The sequence below is a fragment of the Peromyscus eremicus genome, chromosome 3 (assembly GCF_949786415.1).
Source record: "Peromyscus eremicus chromosome 3, PerEre_H2_v1, whole genome shotgun sequence".
In the NCBI taxonomy this organism is placed as follows: domain Eukaryota; kingdom Metazoa; phylum Chordata; class Mammalia; order Rodentia; family Cricetidae; genus Peromyscus; species Peromyscus eremicus.
The window spans coordinates 134,802,000-134,815,379 of NC_081418.1; the positions used below are offsets into that span (position 1 = coordinate 134,802,000).

At 47.2% G+C, this 13,380-nt stretch overlaps 2 protein-coding genes across 5 annotated transcripts in view; one reads left to right on the top strand and one right to left on the bottom strand.

The window, feature by feature from the left end:
* Lrrc23 (leucine rich repeat containing 23) overlaps positions 1-11,264 on the bottom strand; it is a 26,382-nt gene extending 15,118 nt beyond the window's left edge. For both annotated transcript variants that reach the window (XM_059258564.1, XM_059258565.1), the window contains exon 1: positions 11,211-11,264. The gene's annotated coding sequence lies outside the window, so the exon portion shown is untranslated. The remainder of the gene's footprint in view (positions 1-11,210) is intronic.
* On the top strand, positions 5,818-13,364 carry Spsb2 (splA/ryanodine receptor domain and SOCS box containing 2). 3 transcript variants are annotated; one of them, XM_059258572.1, is made up of 5 exons: positions 5,818-5,895; positions 9,049-9,245; positions 11,217-11,528; positions 11,975-12,717; positions 13,008-13,364. In XM_059258572.1, exons 4-5 carry the CDS (start codon positions 12,054-12,056, stop codon positions 13,133-13,135), a joined length of 792 nt encoding a protein of 263 aa, XP_059114555.1. In that variant the 5' UTR covers positions 5,818-5,895; positions 9,049-9,245; positions 11,217-11,528; positions 11,975-12,053; the 3' UTR covers positions 13,136-13,364. The 3 variants fall into 3 exon arrangements, with proteins under 3 accessions (XP_059114555.1, XP_059114553.1, XP_059114554.1); XM_059258570.1 differs by having other exon boundaries at positions 5,826-5,895; positions 13,005-13,364; XM_059258571.1 differs by lacking the exons at positions 5,818-5,895; positions 9,049-9,245; positions 11,217-11,528 and adding an exon at positions 11,606-11,738 and having other exon boundaries at positions 13,005-13,364.
* The last annotated feature ends 16 nt before the right edge of the window (positions 13,365-13,380 follow it).

Genomic DNA, 13,380 nt, shown 5'->3' on the forward strand with positions numbered 1-13,380 from the left:
ACAGCTGTCTGTAACTCCAGTTCCCCGGCTCTCGTGCCTTTCTGACCTCTTCAGGCACCAGACATGCAGTGCTGCATAGACATATGTATGAGCAAAACATAAAATGAATCTTTAAAAAAATATGAAAAAGGTGGATAAGGCCAGGTAAATCAACCACTGAAAGGACTCTGTTTTTAGAGTCTTACCAGCCCATACATGTTCCATTATATTTTAAATCACACTTCTGCACAGCAGGGCAACTTCTAGTGAGAGGTAGTGTATTTTTGGAAGTGTCTCTCTGAGTCTTCCCTCTGTTCAAGAGCAAGGGAGTTAGGCTTACTTTTCCTTCCTTTTAGGAGGTAGGATTCAATACTGAATGCGGCTGAGGAGGCAGCAACATGGTGGAAACCGTCAGAGCTGCAGGAAGGACGCATCACTTGTTGGGGGCCACTTGTCCAGGGGAGCATATTCGATCTATTTTCTGGAGACTAGTGGACTTGGCCATGTGTAGGGCTTTTTTTTGCTTAAGGGTCTCATGTACCTGAAGTCGGTCTCAAATTCACTATACACATTTGCTACGTAGCTAAGAATAACCTCGAACCTTATTTTTTTAGATTACTTATTTTTCTGTGTATGAATGTTCGCTTGCATGTCTGTCATGCACCACGTGTGCCTGGTGTCCGAGGAGGTCATAAGAGGGCATTGGCTTCCCTGGAACTGAAGTTACAGGTAGTTATGAGCCACCATATGGGTGTTGGAAAACAAACCCTGGTCCTCTGCAAGAAATGCCCTTAACCACTGAGTCATCTCCCTAGCCCTAACCTTGAACTTCTTTTTTTAAACATGGTTTCTCTATGTAGCCTTGGCTGTCCTGGAACTTGCTCTGTAGACCAGGCTAGCCTGGAACTCACAGAGATCTACTTGTCTCTGCCTCCCAAGTGCTGGGACCAAAGGTGTGCGCTACCACCACCCGGCTAACCTTGAACTTTTGATCTTCCTGCTTCCACCTGGCATTATGCGCAGTTGCCTGTCTAGGGCTTTCATCACACTCTTCAGTCATGTGGACTTGACCTGGCCGCTGTGCCCTGGGGCTTCCCAAAGGTACTCTGTATATCTGGCTTCTTTTTGGTGGTGGTGCTAGGGGCTCACAAGCCAAGGCTGACCTCATACAGCTGGTCCTCCGGCCTCCACCTCATATATCCTGGATTACAGATGTGCAGCGCCACACCCAGCTGCCTATGTTCTCTGGACTGGGAACAGCATGAGATCAAAGTCTCATTGGAAAACATCTTGATGTGCCTGTCTGCAAACCATTGATTCTCAGAAGACCTTCTTTGTATTTCTACCAGCCACAGTTCACTCCATTGTCTTTGACTGTTTGTTTTTTTTGTTTTCTGAGACAAGGTTTCTCTGTGTAGCTCTGACTGTCCTGGAACTCACTTTGTAGAACAGTCTGGCCTTGAACTCACAGAAATCCACCTGCCTCTGCCTTCCAAATGCAAGTTCATTCAATTTTAATTTGACAAGAGCAACAAGTACTCTTAACTGCCAAGTCATTCTCTTTAACACCCTTACAAAAATAATTTGAGGGAGCTGGGCATGGTGGTGCACACCTAGAGGCATGTAGATCTCTATGAGTTCAAGGATGGCCTGGTCTATATAGTGAGTTCTAGGACATCCAGGACTATGTAGAAAAACTGTCTCAAAATCCCAAAACTTAATTAACTAATTAATTACTTAAATAGTTTGAGGCTAGTTTACAGTGGTCAAAAATCCAAAAATAATTAATTAGTTAATTAATTAGTTTTAGGCTAGTCTGCTCTATACAGTCAGAGCCTATTCATAAATAGATAAATACACAAAGTCTGTGGTGATCTGAATGAGAATGGCCCCATAGGCTCACAGATCGAATGCCTGGTCCCTGGTTGATGAAAAGTAGGAGGTTTGGGCCTGTTGGAGGAGATCCGTCACTGGGGTGGACTTTGAGCTTTCAAAACTCATCATTTCCAGTTAGCTCTTCCTGCCCCTGCCCACCGTCATTTTGTGCATGTGGATCAGGATGTAAGCTCTCCAGTTTCTGTTCCAGTGCCTGCCTGCTGCCATGGGCCCAGCCACATAGTCACAGACTCCAAACCTCTGGAACCCTGAGTCCCCAGTTAAACTCTTTCTTCTGTAAAGTGCCTTGGTCATGGTGTCTGCACAGCAATAGAACAGTAACTGAGACGAAGTCTAACATCACACCACAAAAAGAACAGAAACCTGTTTTTAGGCACTTTCCGGTTTGTGAGTGTGTGGTGTAAAAACGGCTAATTTAAAACTGTAACTGAACGTGGAGCAGGGAGAATGTGTGATAACATATTATGACAGCATTTCCACTCTACAGAGACAATGAAGGCAAACCACCTCAAGAACACAGACTACAAGCTAGGCGGTGGTGGCGCACACCTTTAATCTCAGCACTCAAGAGGCAGAGGCACACGGGTCTCTGTGAGTTCAAGGCCAGCCTGGTCTACAGACTGAGTTCCAGGACAAAACCCTGTCTCAAAAAACAAAAAATGGAGGTTACAGTAAGTTTATTATTGTTAGTTGGGACCCTGGCTGCTCTAGCAGGCTGGGCTCTACCACCGACAGTAATAATGAAACACAGAGAAAGCTTTGTTTCAATGTTGCCATGTTGGGAACAGTAAATGCAGAGGTCCAGGTTCCCAGTCTCAAGTTAGTCTTTGAGGTCCTGACAAGAGGATTATAGCTAGAACACTAAGTATGCATAGCCAAACTGGTCATGCTCTGACACTTCTGCAAGGCGGCCAGACAGCTTGGCAGAAGTGCTGAAATCCTCCTGGGAAACGACTTCTCCTTGTTGGTACCAGGTTTCATCCTTTTCTCCTTTTTTCTTTTCTCCTTTTCTTTTTGGTTTTTCGAGACAGGGTCTCTCTGTGTAGCTTTGCGCCTTTCCTGGAACTCACTCGATAGCCCAGGCTGGCCTCGAACTCAGAAAGATCCATCTGGCTCTGCCTCCCGAGTGCTGGGATTAAAGGCGTGCGCCACTGCCGCCCGGCCCTGCTTGGACTTCTAATTGCTGAGATTACAGCTGTGCTACCACACCGCCTTCCTCCCTCCTCCCCAAGGGGTGTTCTGTAACAGTTTCCTCTGATTGAAACATTTTATCCAGCAAGGAAGCTCCTTGGGCAAGAATGTATACAACTCAAAATAGCTCCAGGAAGTCCCTGAAACTGACCAGATTCATTGCGCGGGCTCTGCCAGACTAAACTATAAAAGCTGAGAGTCCTCCTCAGATGAAGAAAAAAGGTGAGCTGTGACAAAGACTCTTGAGACTAGCCAGCTGCCTGGTTTAGACCAACTGAGGACCTGGGAAGGACACTCTTGAATCTGTTGAGCTGCCTGCAGGCTGTGCAATGTACCCCAGGTTCCCAGCTTTGAGAGCTGTCACCCATGCTGGGGTGGGCATTAGGGATACAGCTGTCTTTGGGACATGTCTGCTCTTGTAACCCCAATAAAACACATTGGTTTACTAAACTGGACTTTGATGGTAGTCACACTTTGGACTGTCATGGGTTCCCTATCTGGAGTGAGTAGATGTGTGTTGCATCTTCCCAGGAAAACTTTGTCACACGAGGGGAGGGAGATATGAGAGAGTGAACTAGAGCCTTGCATATGCTAGGTAAGTGTGTTCTACCAGTGAGCTACATGTGCTCTCTCTGTCTCTTTCTTTCTCTCCAGGGTCTCACTCTACACTCCCGGCTGCCCGGGAACTTGCTATATAGATCAGGCTGGCTTCAAATGCATCGCGATCTACTTGCCTCTGGAGTGTTGGGATTAAATGTGTGTACCACAACACCTGGCCCTGCTCTCTTTCTTATTTTGAAACAAAGTCTCACTAAATTGCCAGACTGTAGCCCAGACTCACATTTTATTCTCCTAGGATGGCCTATCTGCACCAGGGTTGGCTTTTTAACATGGTTAATGAGTTTAATTATTTTTAAAAATGTGTTTGGATGTTTTACCTACATATATCTATACCGTATATGTAAAAGGGACCTCAAAGTCAGCACAAGACACCCAAGACCAAGTTCTCAGCACAAAGGAGATTTATTTGCCCCATGAGCCCCTTCAGTATGTTCCTATTGCCCACTGAAGCCAGAAGAGGGCATCAGATCCCCTGGAACTGGGGTTACAGATGGTTGTGAGCTGCCATGTGGGTGCTGGGAATCAAACCCTGGTCCTCTGGAAGAGTAGCCAGAGCTCTTAGAGGCTGAGCCATCTTTTCAGCCACTTTGCCGTGCTTTGAAAAAGTGATCACTGAAAACCCTCCCATTTGGATGTGCTCTTACTAACAAAACACTCCTCCCTCTTCTTGACGAAATGGCAAGCCTGCAAGGCACCCCAGTCAGGATCCATCAGAAGGAAATGGAGACCCTGAAGAAGGTCAAGGGTAGGAGAACACCTGAGCATTTCAGTCATCACTGTTGAGACAGGGTACTCCAGTTATATCTTGGTCCCCTTGCCTATGACTCTTCAGTGCTAAGATTACAAAGCATTTTATTGGGTAAATTAAGGTTTTGGGTGACTAATCTTGGTAGAGTTGGCAGACTTTAAGAGGGTGTGGCTGTTGTAATGGGTGTGTTCCTTTATACTTGACAATTTGAGCGGTTGTTGATCCAATGAGTTTCCTTAGGGTTCGTGAAGGATTATTAAAGGGGCACTGGCATTTACCAAATTGGCATTTACTAAAGTCTACACCACAGAAGAAGCCTTTCTCCCTTTCCCAGCATTAACTGCCTATAAATTCTCAAGGAAGGTGGGCGTCTCCTGAGACCTTCCCCCGAGGAGTTTTTTTTCCAGGTTTTTCAAATCCAAGGTCTAGTATATGCTAGGCAAGCCCCTCCCACTGATCTGCCATCCCTGCTAATACTGAGATTTCTAACACAAACTGAGCTGTCTCCTACTTCAGACCTGTGGAGGGGAAAAAAAAAAAGTGCCTGTGAAGAATCCTTACAGCAGGAAGGTCAGCAGATGAAGAGCAAGGAAACATTTTATCAGGGCTGCCACAATGGAGTCTTCAAAACACACTGGGGCAGGGAAGCTTCACTGAAAGCATTCTCCTAAATCTCCCTTTGTCCCACCCTGGGTCCAGGTTCGGTTCTCCCTATATCCAAGCTTTCTCTGGTTTGCAGTTAAAACTCTTCTGTCTGGGTCTGTTTTGTTTTTTATTTATTTTTGTTTTTTTCGAGATAGGGTTTCTCTGCGTAGCCCTGGCTGTCCTGGAACTGGCTCTGTAGACCAGTCTGGCCTTGAACTCACAGAGATCCACCTGCCTCTCAAGTGCTGGGACAAAAGGCGTGCGCCACCTCGCGTGGCTCGGTTCTGTTTTTAGCTAAGGTCTTGGTATAGATCCCTGGCTGGCTGCAAGCTCTCCATCATCCTTCTGGTCATCCAAATAGATAAATTACAGGCGTGCGTCACCACACCAGGCTTATTCTTACCCCTGCTCACCTCTCTGGCTTTCCTTGGTCAGCTCTTCCTCCTCCAAAAGGCCTTCCCTAGCTTTCGACCCCTCCCCACCCAGGTTTCCTCTGGTGGAACATTCCAGACCTGAGTGTTAACGCCCTAAGCCCGAGCAGCCGCAGTTCTGGGGAGGGCTCGAGGTGGCTGACTTCTGGAGCTAGCTGAGGACTGGCGAGACCCCCAGGCCGCCGGAGCGCACACGGTGCGCCCACGCACGTGACCGTCAGCCCGAGTGAGTCAGCTTTCCCACCCCCAGCCTGCCAGTGCGTTGCCATGGTTACGGGACTAGCACCGGGGCGGGGGGCGGGACCGGAGCCGGAGGCGGGGCCTGCGGGCGGCCAGTAATCCAGGTTTCTCAACCTCAGCCCAGTTACCATTTCATCCTCATTGGTGAGTTTGGAAAATAGGCTTCCCTTTCAGGTTTGAGCCTTTCTGTTTTGTTTTACATGTTATATAATACTATTTCTTTTTAATTGTTGGTACAGATAAACGTATAAATACAACCTGCTGAGTTCATGTAGTGTTGCTCGTATGTATATGTTTTAGAACTGACCACTTGGTGTTGGATAACCCAAGGAGAGGGCTCATCTCTGGGGAAGACTGACTCTTCTTTCAGCAGCCATCAATTGCCTTTAGCTCTTCCTCTAGGGGTGGGGCCTTGTAAGGCATGTCGGGTAGTGTTGTCATAGTTCAGACCTGGTTTAGGCAACCATGCTGTTGAAATTTCGTTGATGCAGCTTCCCTGTCTCTCAGCAAATGTTCCGGTCCCCAAGTTAAACGTGTCTCAACCTTCGGCATGAGTCTGTGAGAACTGGAGTCATTGGTCGTGAGAATAAAACAGGTCCAGTTTTATCACAGACATATTGAACGTGAACTCAACAACGGTCTGGTTAAATAGGGCAGAACTTGGCCAGCTTGTAAGACGGAAACTGGTCTGTGTTCTGCTGAGCCCAGTGGGGCCCAAGGCTAGATGTGGTTTCGGTTTTTTGTTTGTTTGTTTGTTTGTTTGTTTTTTCATTTAGGTTATAGTGCTTTAAGGTACCTTGTTTCCATACAATAGGACCCATCTGAAGGCAGTCCACCCACTTGTCACCCGAGCAAAGAAACATTCTTTCCAATCTGGAAGAAAAACTCACTTACTAAACAAGGGCCAATAGCTCCCACTTCATATGCGTATGTATGTATATATGTTTTAATACATATGTGTATACATATACATATATGCATGCGTATATGTACATTTTCATATGTATATATGCATGTGTATATGTATGGGATTTAAATATATATCATAGATGTGGTATCTAAATATGACTTCAAGACATCAGCACATGTGTGTTTAAGAAATTTGTAAAAGTGAGCCGGGTGGTGGTGGTGCATGCCTTTAATCCCAGCACTCGGGAGGCAGAGCCAGGTGGATCTCTGTGAGTTCGAGGCCAGCCTGGGCTACCAAGTGAGTTCCAGGAAAAGGCGCAAAGCTACACAGAGAAACCCTGTCTCGAAAAACCAAAAAAAAAAAAAAAGAAAAAGAAAAAAAAAAGAAATTTGTAAAAGTGGACCAGCCAGGTGACTCAACAGAGAAAGGGCACCTGCGGCCGAGTCTAGATGACTTGAGTGTGATTCTTGGCACCCACACGGTTGCCCTTTGACCTTCACAAGTGTTCCCCAAACAAAAATAAATGCAATTAAAGAAATGTGTAAAACTGGGTCATCCAATTCTAAAGTTACTACAGTTCCACCAAAAATCAAGTGATTCATCTCTAGAGAAAATTGGCAGCTCGGCATCATGGTACATGCTTGTAATCCTAGCACTTGGAGGAAGATCAGGAGTTTAAGGTTATCCTTGGCTACATACTAGCTGAAGGCCAACCTGGGCTACATGTGATGCTGACTAAAAAAAAAAAAAAAAAAAATCAAACAAGCGAACAAAAAATTAAGGTCTAGAAAGACAGTTCAGTGATTAAGAATACTAGCTGCTGTTCCAGCAGACCCATTTTCCATTCTCAGTACCTACATGGTGGCTCACAACCATCTGTATCCCTAGTCCCAGGGGATCCAACACCTTCTTCTGGTCTCCACAGGCACTGCACACATATGGTGCACAGACATACATGCAAGCAAAACACCCATATACATTAAAACAACACACACAGAGGATGCAAGATGGTTCTCTTGGTAAAGACACTTGCTGCCCATTATTTGTAATAGCCAGAACCTGGAAACAACCTAGATGTCCGTCAACTGAAGAATGGATAAATAAAATGTGGTACATCTACACAATGGAGTACTACTCAGCAGAGAAAAATAATGACAGCATGAAATTTGCAGGCAAATGGATGGAACTAGGAAATATCATCCTGAGTGAGGTAACCCAGACCCAGAAGGACAAACATGGTATGAACTCACTCATAAGTGGATACTAGATATAAAGCAAAGAACAATCAGACTGCAACCCACGGATCCAGGGAGGATATATAGCAGGGGGGACCCTAGGATGACTGTGGTTTATAATAAGTTTTGGTTTTGCCCAATCACTGGGCAAGCTTTAGTGAAACATTTCACTAAGGATAAGAATTTGTACTGTATCAAGCTGATGAAAGAAAATGCTGGCTGTACTTTCAGGAAGGGAGGCTAAAATCTTTTTAGATTATGGATTAGCCTATAGAAAAATGTCTGCCATAAATCAAACAGTGAAGGGGAAGATGAATAGGAATCTCACTTACACAACTTAAGTAAAACATAACTCTCTGAACAGAGAAGATAGGTTTCTTCTGTATCCCAGAATCTAATCAATATTTATATGTATAATTCAGCTATTATTTGGGCTTAATAAAAGGGCTTATTGGGAAATGTTATCATTTTTACTATTTTCTACAGAGAAAATATTTCCAGTTTTTTTAATGTTCAAAAAAAAGATACTTGCTGCCAAGCTTGACTGCCTGGATTCACCTCCGGGCTCACACGGTGGAAGCAAAGAGCTGATACCAGAAAGTTATCCGGTGACCTCCACACACATTACACACTGTCACACACAACCACATCCACGCAAAAATAAATGTAATTTTAAAAATTAAAAAGCAAACAACAATGAAACCCAAACCAACCAAAATCCAAAGCCGTTTATATTTATTGCTGGAAGACATGAACCAGAAAATGCTCAGCAGTCGAAATACAAGGCTACATCAAAAGTCAAGAACACACTCTGATTCAGGGTGGGCCTGAAGCTCAGTAGTAGAGTATGGTCTGGATACACGAGGCTCTGGATACATTCCCCAATACTAACAGAAAATAAAGGTTTTGCCTTCAGGCTGGAGAGATGGCTTGCAGGTTAAGAGCCCCTGGCACTCTTTCAGAGGACAAGAGTTTGGTTCCCAGCACCCACACAGTGGTTCACAACTACCTCTAACTCCAGTTCCAGAGGACCTTGTGTCCTCCTCTGGCTTCCTTGGATGCCAAGAAAGTATATGGTACACATTTATACACGCATGCTTGCACTAAAAAAAAAGCCTCATACACAGAAAATGAAATCTTCTTTTGTTAAAGGTTCTGTCTTAAGTCTGCCTTTGGATGGAAATTCAAGATTAGCCAAGGATGAACTCACAGTTTTAGAAACTGCTTCAACCTGCAAAACATGCAGACTGTTAGTGAGGCTACGTCTGGGGGAACAGGCAACAAGATGCATCTCGTGCTATCAGAGTCATTGGCGAAAGGGCTGTCTTCCAGAACGAATGACGAATGAGGTATCTTCCTGGGGAAAATGTCCAACTGTGTTTCTATTTCTCAACTTGAAACTAAAGCCTTGACTGAAAAGCAACTAATGACCTTCCATCTTTGTTGTGGAATATTATTTTAGATGTGTTACATTTGTTTATGCTGTGAAACATTTGTTTAATGATGTAAAGATGTGCTGCATTCTTTTATGTTGCATTTGTTTAACTCTGTGAAGCTGTGTTACTATGCCTGCCTAAAAACACCTGATGGTCTAATAAAGAGCTGAACTGCCAATAGCGAGGCAGGAGAAAGGATAAGCGGGGCTTGCAGGCAGAGAGAATAAATAGGAGCTATCTGGAAGGTGCAAGAGAGGCAGGAGCAAGAAAAGAAGGGGCGAGCCACCTAGCCACACAGCCAGCCAAGGAGTAAGAAAGAAAGATTTGCCAAAATAGAGACAGGGAAAAGCTTAGAGGTAAAAGATAGACAGGATAACTTAAGAAAAGCTGACCAGAAACAAGCCAAACTAAGAAAAAAAAAGTCTCTGTGTATGATTTATTTGGAGCTAGGTGGCAGGCCCCCCAAAAGAGCAAAGAATAAAAACAAAACAAAACAACAACAACAACAAAAAACCCAACTATACAATTTCTTTCAGGCCTACTTGGCAGTGTGTTCTACAGAGCTACAAACCCTGATCCCATTTAAAAAAAAATTTTTTTTAAAGACATCCAAAAGGAAACAATCACCTATAATTGGGCCACTTAGGATAGCATATTTTTACATCCAGATTTTATTTAAGATTATTTTGTTTTGCCATGTGGTGGTGGTATATGCCTTTTAATCCCAGTACTCAGGAAGCAGAGGCAGGCAGATCTCTGAGTTGGAGGCCAGCCTGGTCTACAGAGAGAGCTCCAGGATGGACAGGACTATACAGAGAAACCCTGTCTTGAAAAAAAAATTATTTTATTTTACATGTATAGTTATTTTCCGTGAATGTGTGTCTGTGCCACATTTGTGTGGAAGTCAAAAGAAAGCATCAGCTCCCCTGGAACTGGAATTTATGGATGGTTGCGAGCTGCCATGTGGGTGCTGGAACCTGAACTAGGTACTCTGAAAGAGCAGCCAGTGCTCTTAACTACTGAGCCATCTCAGCAGCTCCATAACTGAATTTTAAAAAGTTAAAATTAGCCGGGCGGTGGTGGTGCACGCCTTTAATCCCAGCACTCGGGAGGCAGAGCCAGGCGGATCTCTGTGAGTTCGAGGCCAGCCTGGGCTACCAAGTGAGTTCCAGGAAAGGCGCAAAGCTACACAGAGAAACCCTGTCTCAAAAAACCAAAAAAAAAAAAAAGAAAAAAAAAAAAAAAGCTAAAATTAGCCATATGTGACTCATACCCTTATAATCCAAGTACTTGAAAGTGGAGCTAAGAGGAGAAGGAATTCAAGGCCAGCTCTTGGCTACACGGCTAGTTTTGTCCTAGCATGGGCTACAAGACACCATTTCAAAACCAACCAAACAATAACGAGAAAAAAAAAAAAAAAAGAATTAGGACGGGCATGGTGGTACACACCTTTAATTCCAACGTTTTGGAGGCAGAGAGTTCTAGGCCAGCCAAGGTCACAGAGTCTCTCTCTCTCTCTCTCTCTCTCTCTCTCTCTCTCTCTCTCACACACACACACACACACACACACACACACACACACACGAGTTAAAATTACCTGTAGCATTATGGAATATTTGAACTGTTATCAATAGACATTGGAGGAGGTCAGTGGCAACCTCCCCTATGATAATGCAGCTAGTGATCTAGCTTTACTCAAAACTAACCCTTGAAGCATATCCACTAGAAGATGTGCCCACTAGTAGTCTACATTACTCAGGAGGCTGAGGAATGAATGGCTGTCATTTCAGCCACATAGGAGACTCAGGGAACAAACATAGCCCCCCACGTTCTACGGAATGGGAGCAGTAGTTCAGGAAGGATGCCAATGCCTCTTACTCTTAGGGCCTCAGGAATGACTCGACCAGGCTGCACAAAGGTCTCCAGTGGCGAGAACACTCTCCATAGAGAATCCAAGGCGATGATGTCATCAAAGGGTTAATTCTAGACAGGGACGCGGGGGTGGGGCGGGGGGCGGGACACGCAGCTGTCAGGTGGCGTCGGAAAGATTAACTGCGGTGAAGAGCTTCACGTCGGGGAAGATCGAGTCCTGGGAAGGGACAAGAGGTTACCCACCCACAGTAGGCTCCACAAAGCATGCGCGCCTGTCCACGACTGGCATCACCACAGATTCTTCGCCTCGATTACTTGCAGCGGGTGAGGTTCCCACGGGGGGCGTGGCGTGGCGGGCGTGGTCTGGGTGGTGACGAGAGGGTTAACCACCGACAGAGCCCGGGGGCGGAGCGCGGGCCACCCGGCGTCCTGCGTCCCCTCTGGAGCCGGAAGCAGTCGCGGGTCAGGGGCGCGCCTAGCCTACCCCTCTGGGTGCTTCGGCCGAGGTCCCTGCGGGCTGGGGAGCCCAGCGAGGTGCGGGAGAGAGGGCGGGTGTTAGGGACGGCAAGGGGGATGGTCCATGGTATGGTCGGAGGGGCGAACTCGTGAGAAACTTGGGGGGCGCGGCACAGATGGGGTGAAAGCAGAGTGATGGGCCCAGGAGGGTTAGGGGACCAAGAGCAGGCTGGTTGGCACACACGGGTGAACAGATGACGGGAACGCTAGGGAAAGATGCTGCGCCTCACACTTTTCTTCCCACGCCGCTCCAGGGGACGATCGGGAGCTCAACTTTCGGAAGAGAGACGCCCCAGCAAGCCTGTTTCGAGGATCCCATCAGCTGCTCACCTCATGGGCCAGACGGCCCTTGCAAGGGGCAGCAGCAGCACCCCCACCTCGCAGGCTCTGTACTCTGACTTTTCTCCTCCGGAGGGCTTGGAGGAGCTCCTGTCTGCTCCCCCTCCTGACCTAGGAGCCCAGCGACGCCACGGCTGGAATCCCAAGGACTGCTCCGAGAACATCGATGTCAAGGAAGGGGGGCTGTGCTTTGAGCGGCGCCCTGTGGCCCAAAGCACTGATGGGGTCCGGGGGAAGAGGGGTTACTCGAGGGGCCTGCATGCCTGGGAGATCAGCTGGCCCCTGGAGCAGAGGGGCACGCACGCTGTGGTGGGCGTGGCCACTGCCCTCGCCCCGCTGCAGGTTGACCACTATGCGGCGCTTTTGGGCAGCAACAGCGAGTCTTGGGGCTGGGATATTGGGCGGGGAAAATTGTATCATCAGAGCAAGGGCCTTGAGGCCCGCCAGTACCCTGCTGGACCTCAGGGTGAGCAGCTGGTGGTGCCAGAGAGACTGCTGGTGGTTCTCGACATGGAGGAGGGGACTCTGGGCTACTCTGTTGGGGGCACCTACCTGGGGCCAGCCTTCCGTGGACTGAAGGGCAGGACCCTCTACCCCTCTGTAAGCGCTGTCTGGGGCCAGTGCCAGGTTCGCATCCGCTACATGGGCGAAAGAAGAGGTGAGACCCGGACTAGGTGTCAATGGTTTGGGGTGGAAACTCATGCTTGGACCACAGAAAGGGGGCTTCATATCACTTCATATCATTTGGCTTGTCACTTAGATGGCCTTGGCTCTAGCTTCACTCAGGCCTTACTGGATGGGTGATGCAGAAATCCAGAATCTTAGATCTCCTCTCTCAGGCGGAGGCAGAATTGAAGAAATGAGGGAGCTTGAGCAGGACTCAAGAGTTTGAGGATGTCTGGCTGGAGCTGCACCTCTACTGACCTTGCCTTTCTTCTCTCTCAGCAGAGGAACCACAATCGCTTCTGCACCTGAGCCGCCTGTGTGTGCGCCACGCGCTGGGAGATACCCGGCTTGGCCAAATACCCACTCTGCCTTTGCCCCCTGCCATGAAGCGCTACCTGCTCTACAAATGACCCTGTAGCACCAGATTGTGCTGGCACCTGGCCATCGTCAGTACGGTGGGGACAGTGGAGAGGCACCATCGGCCTAGACAAACAACAGAAAAGCCAGTGAAGCTGAGGGGCGGAGAGGCTGGGCCCCTTCACTAACCCTTAGAGAGGGGCGAGACAAGGAAGAGACCGCAAAGGCTGTGGCAGCCTGCTGCAAAGATGTTTGTCAAGTAAAAAACGAGACGTATTGTCACAGCGCCTGTTTGGTT

Excerpts from the sequence above, each read along its gene's own strand:
- Spsb2 (XM_059258570.1), top strand. The coding sequence starts at position 12,054 with ATGGGCCAGACGGCCCTTGCAAGGGGCAGCAGCAGCACCCCCACCTCG. Across the intron at positions 12,718-13,004 it reads CTACATGGGCGAAAGAAGAG|CAGAGGAACCACAATCGCTT; the intron begins GTGAGACCCGGA and ends CTTCTCTCTCAG.